The sequence below is a fragment of the Pezoporus flaviventris genome, unplaced genomic scaffold (genome assembly GCF_033815535.1).
Source record: "Pezoporus flaviventris isolate CSIRO_AGI_PZ_B2104156 unplaced genomic scaffold, CSIRO_AGI_Pfla_v1 ptg000013l, whole genome shotgun sequence".
NCBI lineage: Eukaryota > Metazoa > Chordata > Aves > Psittaciformes > Psittacidae > Pezoporus > Pezoporus flaviventris.
The window spans coordinates 23,965,006-23,987,823 of record NW_026892561.1 but is presented as its reverse complement, the minus strand read 5'-3'; the positions used below and the strand labels follow the sequence as shown (position 1 = coordinate 23,987,823).

At 38.2% G+C, this 22,818-nt stretch overlaps 1 protein-coding gene across 12 annotated transcripts in view; it reads right to left on the bottom strand.

Moving 5' to 3' along the window:
* Positions 1–22,818, bottom strand: part of LRCH3 (leucine rich repeats and calponin homology domain containing 3) — a 68,667-nt gene that overhangs the window by 29,394 nt on the left and 16,455 nt on the right. For all 12 annotated transcript variants that reach the window (XR_009743148.1, XM_061452263.1, XM_061452267.1 and 9 more), the window contains exons 2-8: positions 10,922–11,066; positions 9,289–9,415; positions 8,434–8,539; positions 8,108–8,244; positions 7,025–7,134; positions 2,821–2,914; positions 1,685–1,805 (exon numbers count right to left, since the gene is read on the bottom strand). Coding sequence is in view for 11 of the 12 variants with exons in the window: in XM_061452263.1 (XP_061308247.1) it covers positions 1,685–1,805; positions 2,821–2,914; positions 7,025–7,134; positions 8,108–8,244; positions 8,434–8,539; positions 9,289–9,415; positions 10,922–11,066 (840 nt within the window). In the remaining variant the exon portion in view is untranslated. The remainder of the gene's footprint in view (positions 1–1,684; positions 1,806–2,820; positions 2,915–7,024; positions 7,135–8,107; positions 8,245–8,433; positions 8,540–9,288; positions 9,416–10,921; positions 11,067–22,818) is intronic.

Sequence of the window (22,818 nt, the reverse complement as noted above, 5' to 3'; positions counted from 1 at the left end):
ACAAGGCATGAGCTCCCTTTCTGAGTACTAGAGTTTTCTTTCTCTTAAAACTCTCCCCAAACTCTAAACTCTCTTGCACACATTCTTTTTCTACTCCCCCGCCCCTTTCCTGCTTGTCTAAAACAGACTTCTCTTTGCCTCACCACACAATCTAGCAACTGTTACTGACGAAGCCACCTCCTCTGCTACAACCCTCCAGAACAGCATTCGTATATACTTTGGCTTCATTAAGTCTCCATGACAGTTTCAAACCATAAAAAAATCCCCAAGAAAAAGCCAAAACAAAAAAGCCCTTCTTTCCAGCCTTGCTTATTAAACTTAAATAATGATAACACTACAGTAAAAGGTGAAAGACACTAGTGTCTGTGTTAGAAACACAAAATTGGAAAGCACCCCCTGGATCACTGACAGCTATGGGCTACAGCTTGTGCCACTCTCAAATACTCCTAATCATGAACTGATCCTGCTCCATCTTAAAAGACTAGTGAGACATTTTGAAATCCCTGGTTTACAAAATAAAGTTAGTCTTGGAGGCAGAGCTGGCAGTACTACCTGTTGTTAAGGCTGCCCAGAGCTTCTCATGATGCCATGTCTTCAATTCTTCTAACTTTGATAGAATCTAAGTGTTTGAATTGGTATTTATTGTCTGTCATCATGTGAAAGAGTGTGAGTCAACTAAAATAATGCAGGTATTTCTAGCAGATGGCAAAACCCCAAAGTACTGTGGAGAAGAGTAAGACCAAGAAAAGAAGATGGCAAAAGACGACGAGGAGGAGAAGAGAGAAGAAAAAATGGGAGCTGGGCACAGAAGATTAAAAGTAGTTGGCAAGAGTGCCACTCATATGGGGAATATGAATTGTAACCATTAGGGGAAATGGAAAGCAGGGAGCAGCTAAGAAAGAAATAAAATTAATCAAGATATATGGGATGAGATCTAACAATAAGTAGTGCAGGAAAATAGGGAAGACGGAATTACTGGGAACATTCCCCCCCCCCCAAAAAAAAAAAAACCAAACAAACACCAAAACCTGGAAGAATACTAAAACTGAGACATATAATCAAAACAAGACAGTGGTAGCAGCAGATTATTGGAAGTTAAAAGGGAGAAGGACTGCAGAGATCAAGAAACATGTAAAGTGCTGTCACCTCTTTAACAAATATGAGTGCGCTACTGTAAGACTGCAGCGCAACCAATTAAGAAAGTGCAAAAAAGCAACATCACTAAGAAATACCAGTCCCCCACAGATGCCTTGTGTGCTTGGATTAAAACCTGAGACTGCTGAATGAGGCACTTTTGCTACTTGGAAATTTGGCATTCCCTGACAAAATTGCTGACTCCCTTCCGACAGCAGTCAGCGTGAAGCCCCGACAATTTACTCCTACTGTAAATTTTCCCCAGTAGCTCAAGCAGCAGAACTCCATTCCAGAACACTGTCCGAAGCAACTGGAGACTTTACACAGCACATAAGCAGAAGCTGACACAATCCTAATTCTGATTCTATTTGATTTTGCCTCATAGCAACCTTAATACAAGTGTTTTTCTGTTTACACAGCAGTGGTTGTATAAAATTACACCTGGATTTTTTAATTTTTTTCCTCTTTAGACAACCTACTATTTATAGCAAATATCCTGGAGCTTTCATAATGATGACAATAAATAGTGTCAACCAAAATCACTATTTACCTCCACCATTAGTGACAACTGTGCTGCCTCGGTTTTCTTGATACTGACTTTCTCTTCGCAGCCTCTGTTCTTTAGTGATCTCTGCCACACGCAAAGGGAGATCCGAGAATTCATCTGTTGGCTTCAGAAAACAAACAGTGAAGTCAAGAAACACTTTTCTTCAGAAACATCATCTTGCAACTGTTACTTCTCAATTTGCGTTTTTACTTCAACTGTCCTGAATGGCACCTACAAAATACAGCTGTAGTGTTTTCAACCACATATTTAAATTTTCTTAAAAAACCCCAAACAAACAAAGAAACCCAAACATCACGCCCCCCCCCCCCCCCCCCCCCCCAACCCCAGCCAAAATTAAAAAAAAACAACACCAAAACAACCCCAAAAAATCCAAAAATACAAACAGCTTGCCTATGGAGTTGTGGGTTTTTTGGCTTGGTGTTTTTTTTTTGTTTGTTTTGTTTGTGGTTGTTTTTTTGTATCTGTAAGTGTCTGAAAACGTTCCAGGATGGAAACTCCTAGAACCCTCTCAAAAACCAAGCTAGGAGTGCAAGCAGCTGTACAGAGTATATCTCACTGAAGCTCTTAAGGTCTTGGCTACTGCCTTTTCTAGTTGTCTCAGGAGAAAAAGGGAGCTTTTCTCTGGGAAAAGTAATTGACAGTCGCCTTGCTAAGAGACACCATTTTCCTGCTTCTAAATGGCAAACGGATTTTAACATTTGAAACAAGCTTCAAAGAAAGAAGAAAAAATTTCCATCTGATTTTGGAAGCTTGATTTTCATGTTCAGATTTATTTTATTGAAACAACTCCTCATAAGTAATTGTAGTTGACTCAACATTGTAATATGATACAGTTATAAGCTTTTTTAAAATGAGGCCTCCCATTTTTCTCATGTTTTGTACCCCAGTAAATTAATTTGTCATGCAGTTTTATACATTTCTCTTATTATTTCCAACTTTGTGTTTGTCCCATATAAAATTACACTTGTTTTTCTCCAATAAAACAACAAATATTTTTGGCTCAAGGGCACCTGCACACTAGCATATACATTACATATTGAATATGCTTCCATATGTATACTTAACAGTTTTCTTTCCTATACAATACTGCACCAGACAAAAATAAAGCTGCAACTTACTTCATTCCCTGACCATCTTTTGTCTCCGCTGTCCACACTATTGAAGCCAGAATCAAGTGCTCCATATGGACGACCGGAATAGAGTTCCTCATGGCTGTTAAACACACAGTTTTGGTTACTATAATATAAACACCACTAAAAACTCAGCTACTGCAGAATCAAAGCAGAATGAGCTACAAAGCAGTTGCAGTGTGTTCAGAAGCTCAGCATATTAGAAAGCATCATAGCGCATTTGCCACTTAGAACAAGAGGGCACGTACACACAGCTGCAAACATACTTCAAACTTGTCCACCTGCCACTGCCTAGCGTTTTAAGAGCTAATCTGATCCAAGAGATCCATACTTTAAGCATTTCCCAAGCAGAAATTATGACAAAGAAAACTTCAAAGTGGCATCTTATTTCACTTATTTAACAACTCAAGTTTTTATTTTTTCATGTTTTCACTGATAAAACACTGTCCCACAAACTTTTTCAAAAGTATAAATTACTAAAAATTAAATCACATGCAAAATTACTAAAAATTCAGAACATACTACTTCTACACAAAAGTGCACAGAATGCATTACATAATTATCTCCTGTATCATAATAACCGACCTAAGAAACTGTACCAATCTCAACAGTATTTCAGATGCTTTGTAATATAATATAGAAGTGCAGTTTTCATCCACAGAGCCCGACTCTGACTAGACAAAGGCATCAGACATGTGTCTAGTGTAACAATACACATAACCAAACAGCCATGCAGTTCTCAACTTCTGGGCTTAGAAACTACTTAATTCATCAGTACAGCCATCACAGATGTCAAGTCTGGCAACTGCTGCAGATAGCTACAGTAAAAGAGACAATGGGACTTGTCTGATCCACTGCAGATGGCATTTCACAATGGCTCAACTGTCCTACTGGCACTGGATGCCTCAGGGAGAGCTGCAGCAATAATTACTATACAATACACAAGGAAGAACAAATTTCAGGAAGCTAATTGCTTCACCCCATCATAACTAAATTGCAGGTCATTTTCTCTCCGTTATTGCTCTCAAGTTGTCGCTCCCTCTGAAATTCCTCTTTCAGGAAACACTTATTTTCAAATGAATCATTACTGTTGTTATTATTATTAATGCAGTACTGTATGTGTGCATGGGACTTTGTATAATAGCAACAGACGATTATCCTGAGCTATTTGAATTTTCAAATAAACATAAAATAGCAAAAAAGTAAGAGGAGGGATGACAAAGTTAAGCTATACATCTACTTCCATGATGATATACACCAAAAACCAAACCTGTATAGGCATGGAGTTTTGTTTAAATAAAAAGAGTTCACCTTTGTGGCCCTGCATTTGATCAGAAAGATCATTTGCATAATAAACCCCTATAAAGAAAAAGGGGGAAAGAAAAAACAACTTCCTTCTTTTGTGTGGGGAAGCGAAAAGAATGACCATAAAATCACCCATGCAGTTAAAGAAAGATTTACTTGAATAACTGACAACTGAACTATATTTATGTGAACAGTTGTCAGTACTTAAATGGTGTCTTTAAAACATGGGTCAAAGAAAAATCCATCTGCAGTGTAATTCCATTATAAATACATCAATATTTTCAGAATCTCCCAAGTACCCTGTTGTAAGGTTGAACAATCACTGCAAATTGAAGAGCATCAAAATGACTATTTGGCTACATTTCAAAAATGAGAAAGTATTTTGATACAAATTTTCTTCTTTTAGCCTTCCTTTTCAATTAGAGATTTTGAAAAGCTCTACATCTAACAGTGAGGGCTACCAGGAAGCTCAAGAATTCATAATCACTGTTCCTAGGACTTTCTTCCTTTTTAACATGAAAGCTGCTGTCTCTCTAACTTTCACATCTAAAAACAGCTGCACACCCAATGCTGCACACTTTACATGTTTATAATCATACCGCAGCCATCCTGAAATCAGTTGAGACTTATGATTTTTATTCCTCTCTGACCAACAAGCTACAAGGAACAATGACTAAGCATTTGGACAGATCAGAGCATTTTGGGGCAAGTAACCCAGAAGGCTATGTAAGAAGGCCATGTAAGGCTTGAAATCAAAGCGTGAGAAGCTAACTGCCTGGTAAAGCCAACAGCCAAAGACAATACTTGCCAACACTTCAAAGACACCACTCCAAAGCCACATTAAAACATGTATTTTTAAGAAAGAACAGTTCTCCAAGTCCCAGAATATCCAAGACACTGGTTCATGCGTGAGTACTTCACATTTTAAACCTTCTAACTCCAGCCTGTACCAGTCTGCCACAGTGCCAAAAGAACTGCTACACAGCTTGGACAGTTCTGCCTCCTCTCAATCACATTCATTCCAGCACCAACCTGAGCTGCTCTGAACTTTAATCTTACAAATGAGGGACCGGCTGCAGCAGATAGAAACTTGCTGCAACACAAATTTCATATATCTTATGTTTAGAAAAGGACTGTAACATACAAAATTTCACTCTGGTAAAACAGTTTGATAATCAGCTGCACTACGACTTCGAAATCCCACTTTCTACCCTAATGTTTCAGAGCATCTTGTTTTATTAGCAGTATTAACAACTTTATTATTAAACAATGTTTGATGAAGAGTGATCTGACAGTATGACTCAAACTTTCTTAAACTTTTAAAAATCTCAACCACTCAGTTTCAGATCCTTAACCTTCATATCCATGGTATTTCACCTAGCTTATCAGATAAAAACAGCAACAAAGTCTAGGTGTACAGACTGATACCTTTGTTCTATTGGCCACCTTTGAAGATAACAAACATAAAGCTCTTATGACTTGCCTGGAAATATTAACTATATTGTAGCAGAATGCTTTTATTTCTCTCACCCCAAGTTCCAGAAGAATATAGTAATTTGAGATCCTCTCTTCCACTAGATCATTCTACCGTTGCCTCCTAATATATACTCTTAACCGTGGACAGTTGAGAGTAGGTACATGAAGACAGGAATAATCCCCTGTAAAACTAAATGCCCTGAACAGCATGGTAATGACAAATAATTCTACCACCAACTCTTATATCCTATTGGGGATGGAAATACAGCTAAAGGAATGCCAGCTGAAACTCATTTCATATGCTTGAATCTGGAGGCAAATCCAAAGAAAGCATATGCAAATAGCTCTGCACTTGTTTTTACATTCATAATTCCAAGTTATGATTATAATACATTAATTCTTCTAATTGCACAAAAGCAATTAATGAAAATTTCCATAGTGATATACAACTAAAACCAACAATAAATCAGTAACCACATAGTCCACTGATATCTTTAGAATTTCTCTTAAAAAATACACAAACTATGCTAGAGATAAACAGATCATGACACTTTATCATTTAGATAAAATACCATGGTTTAGTAACATGGCAGAATCCTCAGTATTATGCAGAAAACATCTGCAACAGCTTATACTCTAGGAAACCGAGTAACAGTCAAAATGCTTATATGTTGACCTCACCTAAAAAATTAATAATTTAAGATACTCTGTGCTGATGAGGAATCACTCATCAGTCCCTTGTGCAAATCCCTCTTCACAAATCTTTCTCATGATTTATTGTAACATGCGCTGATTTCTGTTTTATTGCTGCTAAAACAGCAGTACATCCTTTCCAGGCAACTCACTCCTCCACACCTTATTACGACCTTCCAAGATGATTGAGGTAATGTTTCTATATATTTAGTTTCATACTTCACAGACTCCCTTTCTTCTATATCATATAACAGAAATAAATCTTAACTCCTGCTTTTCTCTAGACATCTTAATCTAGCAGCAGATAAAACTGACTGTTCCAACATTTGTGTTACAATTCTAAGCAATAGTGCCAAGTGAAAGCTTGCCAAAAATAGCAGTATACTAATAGGGTGGAGATCAGCATTTACACCTGTGGTTTGAGCACAGCAGTTATAAAATTCTGTACAAAAGGCTCAAAATCACAGCAAGGATGTACTTCAGGAAGTATGTGGAAAATATTAAGATCTTGTAAACTGAACACGTGTTAACAACACAAGAGCATGCACCAATTCTTAAAGTGCACCATGAGATAATATAAATTACATTCTTCAAAGCCACATCCATCAATGCACTTACTGAAGAATGATCCTTGGCTCTAGTTTCTTTAAAAACTCAAGGCAACTGAAAAATTTTTCCTGAATGTCAAAACTAAGAACTTGGATTGTGCCAGACTTACCAAGATCCAAATCCCATGGGTCTCCTATCATAATCAGGCAAGTCTGGAGCTATCTTGCATGCTTCTATGTTCAGGTATTTAAATATGTGGATTTTTCCTTTTATACATATCTAAAAAAAGAAAAAAAAAAGGAATAAATTACATAGGTATAATCTGACAATACATTTTGAAAGTACTCTACAGGCATTTAACCTGTAGTTGAGAAGAATAAATGAGCACATTTACATCAACCAACATATCTTTTCTTACAATCTCACTGCATTTTAGAGAAACAGCTACAGTGGAGCATGACAGGATGCACACAACAGACGAATGGAAGCTACCCTCCAAGTACATCTGGTCTGCATGCAACTGTGTCAGCTGGATGCTGAAATTTCAACATGCAAACAACACATAAGTATTTACAAGTACTAGAATTTATATCCTTGGCATTAGAACGGCACATTGCACCCATGCCCAGCTCTGAATGGCAGCAGCAGTCTGCCAAAGCAAGCTCAAATTTAAAGTGAATGAAGCCAGTAACAGCTGGTTTTGCTTTCAAAAGGGAGGCAAAAACCTACTTCCTACAGGTCTTAGCAAGTGCCCTCCTGACTCAGAAGCAGCAGCTCACAGTAGAACCTGTAATACTCAGGGGCTTATATACCACATTAAAAAAATCAAATTAGTCACTAACCATATTGCAGCTTCTAATTTGAGCACTCTGCTGCAAAGTGAACCAGCACACAGCAGCACTGAGGCCTCAGTCAAAATTTTGACATTTGAGTGGCACAAAATCAGTCTTGCTTAACAGAGCTTCCTCTCTCTTACACCAAAAGCAGAAGTGTTCTGCTAACATTAACAGCAGTACAATGCTAACAGGGGAATTCTTAGTAATATCCCATCAATGAGACTACTAATACAGTAAAGTAAAAGAAGAAAAGGGACTTCTCAAGCTGTGCTGCGTATTTAACACTATTAGTTAATACAATTTATTTGAAGTCCTCTTGTTCTTAAATAAAGCTCATAATATAATCCTTCAGCATCCAACTTTGTTCTGCTCTTTATAGTTGAACTAGTCCTTCTGGATTCCTAGCTGCGGTTTACCTGTGCAGGGGGTGACTGGAGAGGATTGTTCTCCAACATGATGGTCTGCAGATGTCTGAGGTTCCTATAACAAACTGGTATTGTTGTTATCTTATTGCAGGAGAAATCTAATCGGATCAAAGGCAACTCAGCAAGCTCTGGAGACAGAAAATAAACACAGAATTCAGCAGACTAAAAAAAGTATTAAAAAAAATCAAAAGTATAAAACTGTGTGTTTTACAAAATAATTAAACATGCTGCTTCTAGCTCCCACGGGAAGAAAACAGCATCGAAAATACAGAAGTGCTTTAGGTTTCTGCTGTTACAACTGACAGCCTTTATCTCACCTTCAGGTAAACGCACCAAATTATTTCTTCTGACATTTAGGTCCCGTAAGGATTCCAAATTTCCAATCTGTGGAGGTATTGTCTGTATTTCATTACAGCTCACATCCTAGAAAACAAGAGTAAAGAATGAGTTATCACTGACTGGTAGCCTTCTGTTAAGTAAAATATGTAGCACTTTATTTAAGGACTGAAAAAGACAACTATTTACATAACATGTCAGATCTCTATATTCCTTAATCTCATTGCTGATATGAAGCATTATTCTCATTTTAAATACATGGGGAAATAAAAGTTTTACAAAGATTTAACCATTCAGATGTAGAGGGTTATTTTAAGTTATCGCATTCAAGTTATTCCATATTATCTGAGAGAGCACAACTTGCTACATAAAAGCTTTATGCCAGAAACAAATGCATGAAGAGCTCTAATTCCATCCAGCCTTCCTTTAAAAATTAAGGAAGACTTTTAGTTAAATTGACATGGATCATTTGCTCTCCAGTGCAAGGCATCTCTCCCTCATATAATTTTTTTTAAGACGTCAGAGTATTTCAAACTCTATCCAAAGTCAAAGCATAGTTGGAGATACTACAGGAGACATAAATCCTCCTTAGGCTAAGAGCAGATGTAAGTAACTTACGACTGCATGCAAGTGACTGGTTTAGAATCACAAAGTTCTCAGCAGAATGAGAAACAGGATGTTGACCTTGTACATGCCCAGACAGCATCCTAGTTACTGCATTATTTTGACCAGTTTAAAAGAAGTTATTTCTTCTGAGGCACGTCTGAACCTATTAAACACATCACTTACAAATTCAGGACAGAATAGTAATAGTTAAAAAGTAACTGCATACTCACAAGCTCTGTCAGCTGTCTGAGCTGTCCAATTTCTTCAGGTATTGAAACCAACTTATTATTACTTGCTATCAAGACTTTTAGCGGTAGACTACAGAGGTGTACTGGCAATGTGGAAAGCTGGTTTCGACTTTTTGGACAGAAAGAAAACAAAATCATCAGAACTCTAATGAACTCACATTCTAATGAAACGAAAGACACATACAAGAAGCACATTACAATTATGTAAAATCTGAGTTGATCATCTAATTACTGTAAAAGTAGTTCCAGTAAGTCATTCTTCATTACTTGCTTTATTCAGTTACATGTGAACAAACTCTGAGTATCAAGTACCAAACCTGATCAGATGTTTCTGAACCTATGTGCTGGGGAATATGTTATTTCAAGTGCTTCTGATGAGGGGCCACCCTCTGTCACAAATGACTACAAACAGAGTGCAAAAGCCTTTCAGATAGGTAGTACTGCAGGTGGGCACATACAAAATGCCACAGAGAAAGTCAGTACTTACTGAATATTTAAAGTATATTTCTAATTGAGCAAGTCATGTGGATCAAAAATCATGGTGTGCTGGATTTCACTATTACAAAATGCAGCCTTGAACATTTCACAATAAATTACTATTAAAGCAAATATGAGGTCATATGACTGGACTGTAACCTCAGATGAGAAACAGGAAGGATGAGAATGGGCTGTAAAAGACAAAGATTCCCTTTAAAAATAAAACATAGAAAGGAGCAGTGACTGGATGATTAGAAAGAATTTTATTAGGATCTTAATTAAGGCTTTGATCACATTTAGCAAAATATGCTGTATTTTTTCACACCTGAAATCAAGATTTCCCTGCTATTAAAGAAAAAAAGTTCTGAGCAGTAGTAGGTGAACCAACAGCAACTTTTAAAAGGATAATAATTGGACCTCACCTACTAGAGATCATAGCAATAGGAAACCCATACATGATTCATATCCTATTCATACAATTCTCACCATCAATAAAGAAAATAAAGAAAGTATACTAAATTGGCAAAAGTATAGCAACAGAAAAAAATAGCCTGACGTTTTTCCTGATTGATATCACTGCCAATTTGTGATGAGGCACTTTCCATGCCTCTTAAAAGGCCTTCTACAAACGGAGGATGCTGTACACAGTTAAATTAAATCAACAGCCTGAGTTGCACTGATTAGCTTTTGCACCAATTAGCTTTTTGGCAATGCTGCCAGAGTCATATTAACGCTTAAGAAAGATCTTTAAAAACTATCAATGCAGTGAAAAGTAAAGGAAAACTGCATGAGCCTTGCTCAGCTACTGAGAGCTGAAATGTAAAGACTGTCTAAAAGCTCTATCATCTCTTTCCAGTCTGCATGCCTGTATTTCACATGAAAACTACTGGAATTCGTTTGGCTATTCCTTTAAGCCAGAATTAGCTTTCTTCGTCATACTCAGTTCCACAAGCTGCTAGTTAATCCTCATGTTCCTGATCCACCTGAGTGGGTAAGACTGGTTCAGGTGCTTTGATCCAATGACATAAAATAAAACAATGTCATGATCACACACCATGTTAGCACTACTTACAGATGCATTAAAATTTATAAACCTAGACTACTGATGCTAAAGCAAAATTTCTAAGACAATTGTTACCTGATATTTAGAAATGTTAAAGACTGTAAGTTCAAAATAGCCTCTGGGATGTATCGAATGCAGTTCTGGTACAAATTGAGACTCTCGAGGGAGACAAAGTGACATGCTTCTGCTGGAAGCTCTGACAGTCTGTTCCGTGACAAATCTGAAGGGAGGGAAAAAAGAAACATTCAGTAAAGCTCTTAAAACTTCATGAGGACAAGTATTGTCTGTGTATTCACTGTCACACAGTTGGACAGGAATTAGTTTCGCTGTCCTGCCTGCGAGAGTTTCAAAGTTATGAAGTGACTCACACATGAAATACATCAACATCTTTTAAAATCTTACAGCCGCAATGAGAGAAAGAGAGCCTGATGCAACACTCCTTTCATAGTCAGACTTCCATATCCCAAAATGCCTTATGCTTATAGGAAGATACTTTAAGATGCTGAAAGCCCAGCTTCAAATCTCTGTACCAAGACCCTCTTTAAATAATGGAATTGGCACTGGGTGGCCAGTGCTGTAATGAAAAGAATCAGAAACTACTTTTCTCCCAGCCCTCTACTAAGGTACTCAATGCTATGTGAAAATCACAGATTTTTAGTCTAAAATACATACTTCATATAGATACATGTATATTCATGTGTAACAGTTCCAACAGGGGAAACATGAGGCACACACTTCAGACAAGCCTTCTATACTCTAGAAAAGCATTCCCTCCTTCAGAGAGATACAGTTCAAGCCTGTAATCTCAACCAGGCAAAAGAATGGTTTACAATAAAGGGTCTTCCCAGCTGCAGAGAAATGCTCTGCTTGCTGCTGGCAGTAAAGTTTATTGTTATCTTTGTGGTCATATATTCCTCACTCAGCAAAAGACAAAAAGTTTCACCAAAACTCCTACCAAACTCTGTATATGAGGAATCAGTATTTTTCCTTAGCCTGTTCCAATTACCAGTCTATTTGCATAAAATACCCATTGGTAATACTCTCCTTCAAAAGTACTCACGCATGGAACACTCAGTGGATAAAGAATTGGCTCACAACTCAGAGAGTTCTGGCCAATGGACCAATGTCCAATTGGAGACCAATGACAAGTGGTGCTCCTCAGGGGTCAGTACTGGGACTGGTGCTGTGTAATGCCTTTATCAGTGACATGGACAGTGGGACTGAGTGCACCCGGAGCAAGTTTGCCAATGACACCAAGCTGTGTGTCCACACTCCACCTGGAGTACTGCTAAGGACTAAGGCCCCTTCTAACCCTAACCATTCTATGATTCTATGATAAAAGCTGCATTGTGATAAATAATGCAGCTACAAAGGGCTCTTGTTTTTAAAGGTTAAAGAAAGCTTTTGCTTATAATGCCAGCTCCTGCTTCCTAACACACCCAGCTCTTAAGTCTGACAAGAGTTATGCTCACATCAAGAACAGCTTGTGTCAGCAGGGAGTTCCTACAGACATACTTCCTGTTTAATAAACTAACTCTTCACCTTAATATTTTTAAGGGAGGGCAGACATTCATTGTAAGAACCCATATAACCTGAATCAATGTTATACATGATTAAAAAACAAATAATCCAAGTTTAACTGCTACTTTGTTTTGAATTTTGAATTTTCCTCAACAGCATAAAGGATGAAGGAACCATCAGATTATTTTTTTTAAGACTTCCAATGCAGTCTTAAAGAACAGAACAAAACTCTTTGTCCATTCAGCAATGAGTATTTAACAAAAAAAAAAAAAAAAAAAAAATCACACCAAGTGCTTCTTTCCAGCTTGTATCAGACTCAAACATGACCTCAGCTTAAACTTGTCCATACTTGATTCTGAAAAATCAACAGTGGGAGCCAAAACTACAAAATAATAGAAGTCACCAATATTAATTGTGCATCACGTCTTGAATTATTTAGTTGCCTTATGACAGGAAACAATTTGAGATCTTTGCCCATTTTTTCTTTGTGTGAAAAATACCTCTTTTTCCACTTCTTCTTTTCTTTGAAGAGTGAAGGAAAAGCTGCTCTTACAATTGCTAAAGGCAGATTCCATAAACATCCCAATCTTACCATATGCCAATCCAGATAAAACATCAGATAAATGCATCAAATGCAAAGAAAGACCACTGTGATAGGTCCTGCTTCCTGCTACTTGCCAAACCCAAAGTCTTCTTACTTCTGTTGCTCATCCCAAGCCCTTGCCTTGTCAGAGTTTGTGGGAAATCCTGTCAGAATTAAATACAATGGTTTTTTTTCTGAGCCCCTCAGCACCCAGCCCCACAAACCCTAAGCCAACACCAGGGAAAAACAATGGTGCAAGCAGCAGAGTCCCTTGCTCCAGTGGCATGGATTGTTTTTGCTGATTTATAGCACTCACCAAACTCCAGCTGAAGTGGAAACAGCAAATGAACCTGGCTGATCAGAACCTGCTTAAGAATCTGTAGATAGTAAAGGAGTCAATAAAGCAATTGTCTATATCCTGCTTCCTTCACACAGTATACGCTTTCAAAAGAATTTCTGCAATGGACACTTATTTTGCACAAGCCATTTCCCTTAATATACTAGCCTGTCCTAGGGTTTCTTCTGCTTTACTTCCATAATATATTTTTTATTAATGTTTCAGTGAGAATGACAGCAAACTCCAGCTCTCCCCTCCTCCATGTTGTACAGCTGCAGTAAATTCAAAGCAGAGTAAATAGCGCTAAAACTATGCAACAATGCAATGTCCAAAATGGCAACATTCCCAAACATCTCTCCTGTGCCAACACTGTTGTAATACGTAACAGAAGAGCCATTTCCAAACAAACATATTGTCCCAACACATAAAAATGATGTGCCCTGAAAAGTTTCTTGTAAGTGCAGCCATAGTATTTGGAATTACTGAAATTATCTGTGACATATAGAACTCGCCATTAACATTTCACTGCACAGTTGTATGTTGCCATAGAAGAAAGGGAGAAGAATGCAAATTATTTCAGAGATATCAAGAAACAAGCAAAGGTAATTCAGAAAGAATACTTAGCTTCCACACTGACTAGATGTTTAAGCACCTACTTAAAGAATTTCAACGCTGGTTCACTATAAGGTGCATTTTTCCTAGGGACTCTGGAGGATGGAACAGAATTCCACCAGTTATCTCACCATGTAACAACATCCTTCAGCACATGGTTTTAGCCCTCCTTCACACAGCTGTGTCGGCAGTCTGTTTTAATACTACCCATTTTAACAATGAAACAGGCTTCCCAAGTAATGAGCCATATTTTCTGGCAGAAGAGTTGCAAAGAAAGAATTTCTTTCAACTTTGTTTTGGAAAGGGTTTAACCACAAACATAAGAATTCACAAGTGCTTTTTGTTTCACTTTATTTTACCAAAGAACATTTAAATTCTAGTGTTTACATATTGTGCAGCCCATGAGGCATGAACTAGTCAAGAATTTAATATATTCTCAGCTATGATTTGGAATTTCTATAGAAATAACTCCCTACAAAGTAACATTGGGTGTGAAGAAGTGAAAATATATTTTTTTAAACAACAAATGAGCTCATTGCATGATAGAAGAGAGACACCAAAGCTGGCTAGCCACAACAACTAAGTTTTTCCAGACTTCTCTCAATCTACAGTGATTTTTTAAAACTTGGCAATTCTGTTTAGCAGTAGGAATTTGGTGGGAAGCAGATTAAATCGAAGCTGAATTTTGATGCTGCAGTGTAGTCTCTTAAATCATTAGAAGCGGGTCTAACCAATTACAAGCTTGGTTAAGAAGCTTGCAGCATTTTTACCCAGATGATGGCCATGAGAATGCTAACTCATACACAGCAGCCATGATTTCATATGCTTGAATGGGGAGCTAAGAGGGAATGTCTGCCAGGAACATAAGAAAAGCCAAGTGCTAGAAAAACACAGACTAAGTGATAGAGTCAAACAATATATGATAAAATACAGTGTGAATTCCAAATCAGCAAATGAAGAACTGCTTTTGGTCATTCCTAATCGCTGCCTTGCCGCTTTGCAAACCTCCAACAAGTATTTCAATTTCCCTAAGTCCAGAACACACTATCCCCAAGACTCAGAGACATTTCTGATTTTGGCCAATTTCTCTGGAACCCTCCTCTACTCCAAAAAGTGGACCTTAAATGGACCCAGAAATGGGGCAGAGACTGCAGCAGTCATTGTATGAAATGATTCAACAACTCCATCCTCTTCCCCCTCTTCTTCCTAGAAGTATCTGAATGAAAGGAACAGCTCTAACAAAATCAGGAGAGAAATAAAACCACCAGTGATTGGTTAGATATTTACACATATGCTACCCTGTAGTACGGCAGTAGCTGATGCTTTTCCAAAAGAGAAAGTGGTGAAGGAACAAAACTTAAGGTATTTTATTGAAAATACCTTTTCAATTAAGACTTGTTTTAGTGATATTTTTCTGCTACTGTATGCATAAAATAACTTCAACTACAACCAGAAAACCAGAATGTGCTACAGTATAAATTACTGAACTAAAATTACAAACTAAAAGTTCCGCAAAGATTTCTCTCAACTTCTCGGAAGAACATCGTAGTGACTTCTTATTTAAAATCTATTTTTTCCTTTTTTTTTTTTTAACAAATACTACAGCATGAATTAAGAACCAATTGCTGTCAAATCAAGCGAGGAGTAATCAGCATGATGCAGATTATTTGCTTTAATATGTATGTACACACCCTTGCTGCTTGACATACCATGAACTCCAAAGAGCAAATGACTAATTCTCCCCCGAAAGCACAAACATTGAATTTCAGAACGAGTAAGTGTATGAGTGGAATATAGCTAATATAATTTGAAGCAGGATTCACCTGTGGTCACATTTTATGGGCTAAAATTGCTGTTACCAGAAATCTGCTTTAAAAAAGGCTTTCGTACCCTGCTAAAAATGGACATGTTTCCTTGAAGGCAAGATTATGTGGAATTTTGGCAAAGGAGAAGCATTCTTTGGAACTAAGCTCTTTGTGAAAGATAATAAAGCCAAGAGTACAAACACAAAATGAAACCTCAGAGTGGAGTCAGATCACTGACCTTTTCCATCTTAATTGGGATTCTGTTCAGAAAGCCAGTAAATCCAACGTTAAATGCGACTAGAGAATACAATACGTATAAAATTGCATCATTTGGCTCTAAACTTCAACTGTTCCTGCTCAAAGAAGAATGCTCCTCTGACACCAAATATTAGCAGGGCTGTGTTCACACATCTTTAACTTAAGCTGTAACACTACTTTTGTCTCCAAAGTAAAATCACTGATACACAAGGATGCACTATTTAAGGTACTGGGTACTTTAACCCACTCCATACTCTAGAAAGAAAGGGAGCTGCAGCTCAACTGCTGCTGGCACTCAAACTAGCTGGGTGGTGCTGAATTCCAATTCATCTAATGCTAATGTGATCAGTCCACTAATCCTGTTGCAATGGGAATACAGCTTCTGCTTTCATTCCAATTAATTATGACAATGAAGGCCAGTTCTAGGCCTGGGCTGCTCTACACCATTTCGTTGATAAAAATCTGCCTTTTGTCACCAGGGATCTGCATGTGCTCCCCATGCACATTTTTTTTTTCTTAATTTAAACCAGCAAAGCCTACATTTTTGGCCATCTATTCAAACCCAAATGTCAGCAACCACCATAACACCCTGCTGGCAAAATGCTAATGTAAGAGAGATTGCGACTTTATGTCAGCAGCTGTAAACTGTGAGCTCCCACCCATGATGTATCACATCTTCTACAATAACCCAGTTGCAGCTGCGTGACATAAGCCGTGAATGTGCTGCAGTGATGCAATAACAATACTGGTATCCATGAATTGATCTGAATCCTGATGGTGACACTGGCTACTATATACTGCCCCTAACTAGGATGACTTCATTTGAAGGGCAAGAAAATGTTTTGTTTTCCCTAAAACGATGAGAACAGTTGTAACTTAAAAGCACGCCACAATTTTCTTTTTCTAACAGACAAATCTAAGATATATTAGCTTGCAGCTTAGAGACAAAAGCATTTTCATATAAATAATCAGAGAAGCCAATCAGCGACCAGGAGGCTGACAGCCAGAACAGTGACAGAAGGCAAAAGGCAGAATGAACTGCTGTATGAGGACAAAGCACAGCTGTTCAAGAAGAAATAAGCTCAAAATCTGGAACTGTGTAAACAGACATTATTTTTCTCCCCATATACACAACTTAAAGACCAGAAGCAAACTCCATAGTTTCACAATGATAACAACAAAACCGCAATCACACTGAAGAATACCCTTGAAGTAGCTGATGTAATCTCACAGATATGGAAAGCAGCTCACCTGAACAACTCATCTGCAACCTACTGTTCCGGAAGAGTTGGTCTGCTCCTTGGAAATTAACTGCTTAGGTTACAGGCATCTTTCAGATAACGTCACTCAACAGATCTTTTGAGGAACTTGATGCCGTCTGATTGCTCAATTATGATGTTTAGAATCAAATCTATTAGAATGATTACTCACAATTCCAAATGCATTATATAAACTTTAACTCTACCTCTTGTTTGTCATTCATTCTATCAGCCAAACAAATTCATGCATATTCATCCTGGTTTTATGAAATTATTTGTTTCACCTTGCAAACATTTCAGAACTTGAAATGTTCTCAGGTTATACTGAGAAGAGCAATGATTATGATTCTGATGATTTTTAGGAAATATTCCCACAAAGCTACTGAAAGAAAACAAATAAAAAGCAAGCACAGTCCTAAGCAGATGAGCTGCTGGTATTATTGTCCTGACTTGCACAAGTAAAACCAGAAATCATCATTAAATAATACCTCTGTGCATAATTCTGATGCTGTTGGTCTCTGGACTCAGTATCTGGTAACGTTTTCCTCTCTAAGCACTGAAAATGTTGGCATCCTTAGAGCTGCATTTCACACCTGGAGGATTTCCTGACACAGAAGGGATGATTTTGCCTCTTCCTGCCTGCTGTGATACAACACTACCACTTTTGTCATACCCTAATTTAAAACTAACCTCAGAAATGTCATCTCCTGACTCACCTTCCACCTGCCAGTCCTGTCAAACCTGAAGTTTTCCCAACTATTCTCCCATGTATCCGAGATACACTTCTTGTAAACCTATTAAGTTAAGGTGAAAGGAGGTGAGCCAAAATGAAACACTTCCTTCTTTGTTTTACCTCAGTAATGTACAATGACGACACAACAGCACCACTGCCCAAGCTGGAATACCCAAGTACCAGGCATAATGAAGACTATTTTCACCTACATTATTTCTGTAGCCCTGTAATGAAATACATCCCCTAATTTCTAGTTTCAATTTCCAGTATTTCATGAAGGAAAATTAGATTCAGACATGTGATCCATCCCTGATACACTTACCACATTTCAGTTCTCAGCAGATCCATTCTTGATATGTACGATCACATTCCTACTTAGCCACAATACTAGCAGCATTGAACTGTGTTTTAACCATTTCCATAGACTAAGATTTTTTAACCAGGAATCTCCAACCTACTGGGTTTTGCCAAGTGAACAGGCTATTATTTCTACAGTTACAGGAAACAAGGCAAAGTATGGTGGTTTCTTCCAAATGTCAACTTGGTGGTATCATGCCTGGAATGCAGTGGTGTTTACTACCAAAGCCTGCTTCACCAACCTGAGAATATACTGCATAACATGCAAAATTAACTGAAAGATTATACTTCACACTGAAATCATGCTCTGTATTTCCTGTCTTGTGTGCTGAAGACAAGGTTTGTAGCATGCTTTTAATCAGAGCTGCTTAACACTGTCCTTTATAAACCATGCTTCAAATCATTGCCAAATCATTGCCAAGCATCAGATGCATGGATCAGTTTCACAGACGCCATTTCCTCTGACCACACTTTTATTTTGGAACACTCAATACAAATAACACGGCTTCTTGCCAAAGGTTTAAAAAAAAACAAAACCCCTCACTTTTCTGAAGACCTCTCACAAATCCCTTGCTTGAGGCAATTTTAGTGACCCAGAACTATGGCCTAAGCGTTTACCTTCAACACACAGTTTGCCACATGAAACCTAGCTAGCTTTTGTTTTAACTCAGGAACATCTTAAGAACAGTCACACAAGGGAGTCTTGCTGAATCTGCCTTCCAACTCACCTGAACTACAGTAGGGATTTTTTAGCAGTGTTGCCCCTTCAACTCTTCTCCATTAGAATACAACACATAAACCCAAGAAATTAATCAACTGCAACTCTCTTACTGAGCCTGGTCTTTGCAAAATTCACCATCCCCTGTTAGGGCTAGAAAAATCCACACACAAAGATCTGCAAGAACTTTAATCATACTAAATAAGAAAACTCAGTCATACCTGGGATCAAAGAGGCAAACAAGATTCCAAGCACCAACTCCCATTCTCCCTCCCTTTTTCTTTCCACATGATTTTAATGCGTATTTGCTGTAGTTTAGCTTTCTCTTTTTACACATGAATGAAAACTTCACAGGTGTCACCATAAAACATACTGACTAAACACAAACACATATTTTACAGTCCTGCACTTAATGTCAGCTGCTGTACATCATCTGACAAGAAAGCACATTCCCAAAGAAAGCAGGATTTTCTCACAGGAGCAGACTGTGTAAGCACTGCAAGAAGAGATAAACACTGTAATCAGAGTAACAACCTGGAATACAATGCCACTTCCTCTGTAAAATAATTTATTTTTCCTTTTGCAAGGAATAATATTGCTTGTTTACTAAAAATGAAAACAAACAACCAAAACCCAGTGGAAACTATGGAACACCATTACACAGTTGTGTGGTTACCGGAGAGTGACAAGTTCCAGTCCCTGTAAGGAACAGAGAACTCCTAATACTCCAGCTGCTTTTCCTCTAGTTGGCTCTGGAGCAGGAAAATCAGTAGTGTCAATGAATCAAACTGTTATGTCAAGTATTATTTATTAATTTTTCAATGGAGATGCTGGCTTCACAGTCAGTCACCATAAGCCAGTGAAGGGAACAATTCCTTTCTGGCCATGTGTTATCATGCCCTCCTCTTGCACCAGCACTCCCAACTGTGCAGCCACACAGCCAGTTCGGGCTCATTAGTAAGAACAAATCCTGCAAAAAAACCACCACCACGAATAGTTTTCAGCCCTTCTAAGGCATGATCTGATTCATGCTGCAGTTGTGTAATCTCTAACATCAGTATGAAAGAGAGGACAAGAATGTGCATGGAAAGAAAGGGACCATGATTTTTGGCAGTAGTTGGGATTTGGACTAGCTGGTGCATGAAACTGCACTTTTTTTGGATCCTTAACACACACACTTACCAAAACACAGAGTTCTTCTCAGAGTAGCAAATACATTGTGATCAGGGATTTATTCCCAAATTTTGCTCATTACAGATATGTACCTGGGTATGCAGTATGACATTAAGGATGGCACATGGTGGAGCAAAGCAAACACTTCAGGAATGAGAAGCAACCACTTTCCAGATGAGCAGGGAGCAGAATTCAGTGGCTTTAGAATGGAGGCAGATAAAGGAAGTCAGATGACTTGGGCCTTATGACTGGTCAGTAAACAAGAGGACAGATTACTGACAGAATGCAAACTGCAACTCATGTACTGCCACAGCAGAGATGATGCAAATTGGAACTGTTTGGCTATGGTTGAAAACAGAGACTAATTCTAACCCCCTCCTATACGGTTTGGGGTTAAAGAAGTATTTACATACACTTTACTTCCACCTTCTGCTAGAAACCCCACCATTCCCCTGATCTCTCTTCCAGCAATTTCATTCCCTTTCCTCACTAAACTTGGGCATCCAGCCAACAGCACAATCATGCTTCTCTTTCAAACCACCCTAAAACATAAAGCCAAACAAACTAAAATAAGTGAAAGTTGGAGGAACAATGTCGCAATAGAGCTAACACTGAGGAAATGAACCAGAATCTCCAGCTCACCAAGGCCGGTTAAACTGGGGAAGTTCAGTTCCTCCCTGACCAGCTGCATTGCAAGAATCTCTGGGGTTTTGTGCAAAACACACCTACAGTATTTATCTCCACGGGAAAACAGCCTTTGGACTGCACATACATAGCTGGTAAGGCAGCATACACCCCTTCACTGATAAACGTGTTTTAAAGGAGGCTGTTTTCGTTTGACCCAAGCCTACTCCTTGTTGACTTTTAACTAAAAACAAACAGAAAAACACAACCAAGCAACCAACCAAAAAAAAAAATACCAAATCATAGCATAAAACCTGTGAGTCTTGCCTTTTATACTAGTTTAACCAAGACAGTTTAAAATGGCATTTGAAAGGCTTGGAGATACACCCCCTGGAATCCAACTATACTGGTGTAAAATTATCACCTCTATTGGATACTCCTTACCAGCCCTTTGCTGTAAGTTACTGATTCTGCAACACTTCTGTGAGCATTTCTCAATTTACATCAGGCAGAGAAGCAGTCAAGTTAGCCCACATGATTTTTAAAGTTGTTTAAACCACTCTTGCAAATTTTGCCTGAAGTTTTGAATTCTGCCTCCTTGGGGAGGACTTACATGAACTGTCTTTCTAGTGGACAGGTAAGGGCAGTGACTTCCATTGGTAGTACAACCTCCTTAAAGTAGCTGTTACCTGCATACTGGCAAACGAGTTGAAGCCTCACCTTTACAAGAAGGTTAAAAAACCCCATATCCCAAAACCAAACTGACCAAACCAAAACCCAATCCAGGAGGGAAGAAAGAAAAAAACTTATGAAAGAAAAATCTTTAATCAGGATTTTCTAAGCAGACATTACTTGGACTTGAATCAGATCAAAGTGCTCATTACTTAAGCATTCTATTTTCTTCTAGCATTAAGCAACCATCTCAGCTAAAACAAAGGAAACTAAGCTCATTTTGTAAATGCTTTGCTGCAATAACACTACTTAGAATCATTACACAGTTCATATTTGCTCGTTTGATTCAGGATTTCAATCCCAGCCTATACAACAGGAAATTTCTCTCTCCTGTATTTCTTCCTCATCTATTTTTTATTTAAGGCATCCGCTTTTCTCAGTTCTCAGGATCATGGAGAATGAATACCAATAAATGGACATACTCCCACCAAAAGTATCAGCACTTCCCACGATGTTTGCTTCCCATATGCCTGAGCTGGTCTTGTCCCATATTATTTAGGGAGGACATACCTTCCTTCTATGGACTCTTTTCCATAATCAGGAAAGAATTTCTCATTTTCTGTTACATTCCCATTTAATACCTCAAGAAAACCAACTATTAAAGACTTGAGTATAACTTCTCACTTTCACAGGAGCAGAACTAACCTAGTTGTCACTTCATAACTTAAAACAACTTGATCTTAGTGATCTGGTTGAGAGCGCAGGAGAGAGGAACTGCTGTACAGAAACAGGAATGAATGTGGCAAAGGGCTGCAACTTTTTCAGCCTGCTGTGACACTGAAGCTATACTCAAGCTTCGTTAAACTTCAGCTGACATTCTTTTGCTGGGTTGTGTTGAACTGCTGAGTCTAAAAGTCAAGTCACTTAATAATACTTTTTTTATCTTGTTTTTAATTTAAAAGCTTCCTGTTGTTATGAAACTTGTCCTCACATCATGGTAAGTTGTATTCAAAATTTACTTCAGTACAGGACACAATGCAAGTTGCCACCTCCAGAACAGAGGGCTGAGCTACTGTTGCAATGGGAAGACATTTGCTCTTTAAGAGAGGAGGGAAGGCTGTGTGCTTTATGTGGCAACTTTTCATTTCCTTACATCTACAGGTTTAAGGAAACACGTTTTTCTCATGGTCCAGAGGCTGGCCAGTAAGCACCCAAATGGCTCTGAGGTCTTCACACACATTATCATCTCCTTCAATTCCATTTGTCTCACCTTTCCAGTTTACATGGAAAACCTGTAGTATGCAGCATGTACTAAAGGTA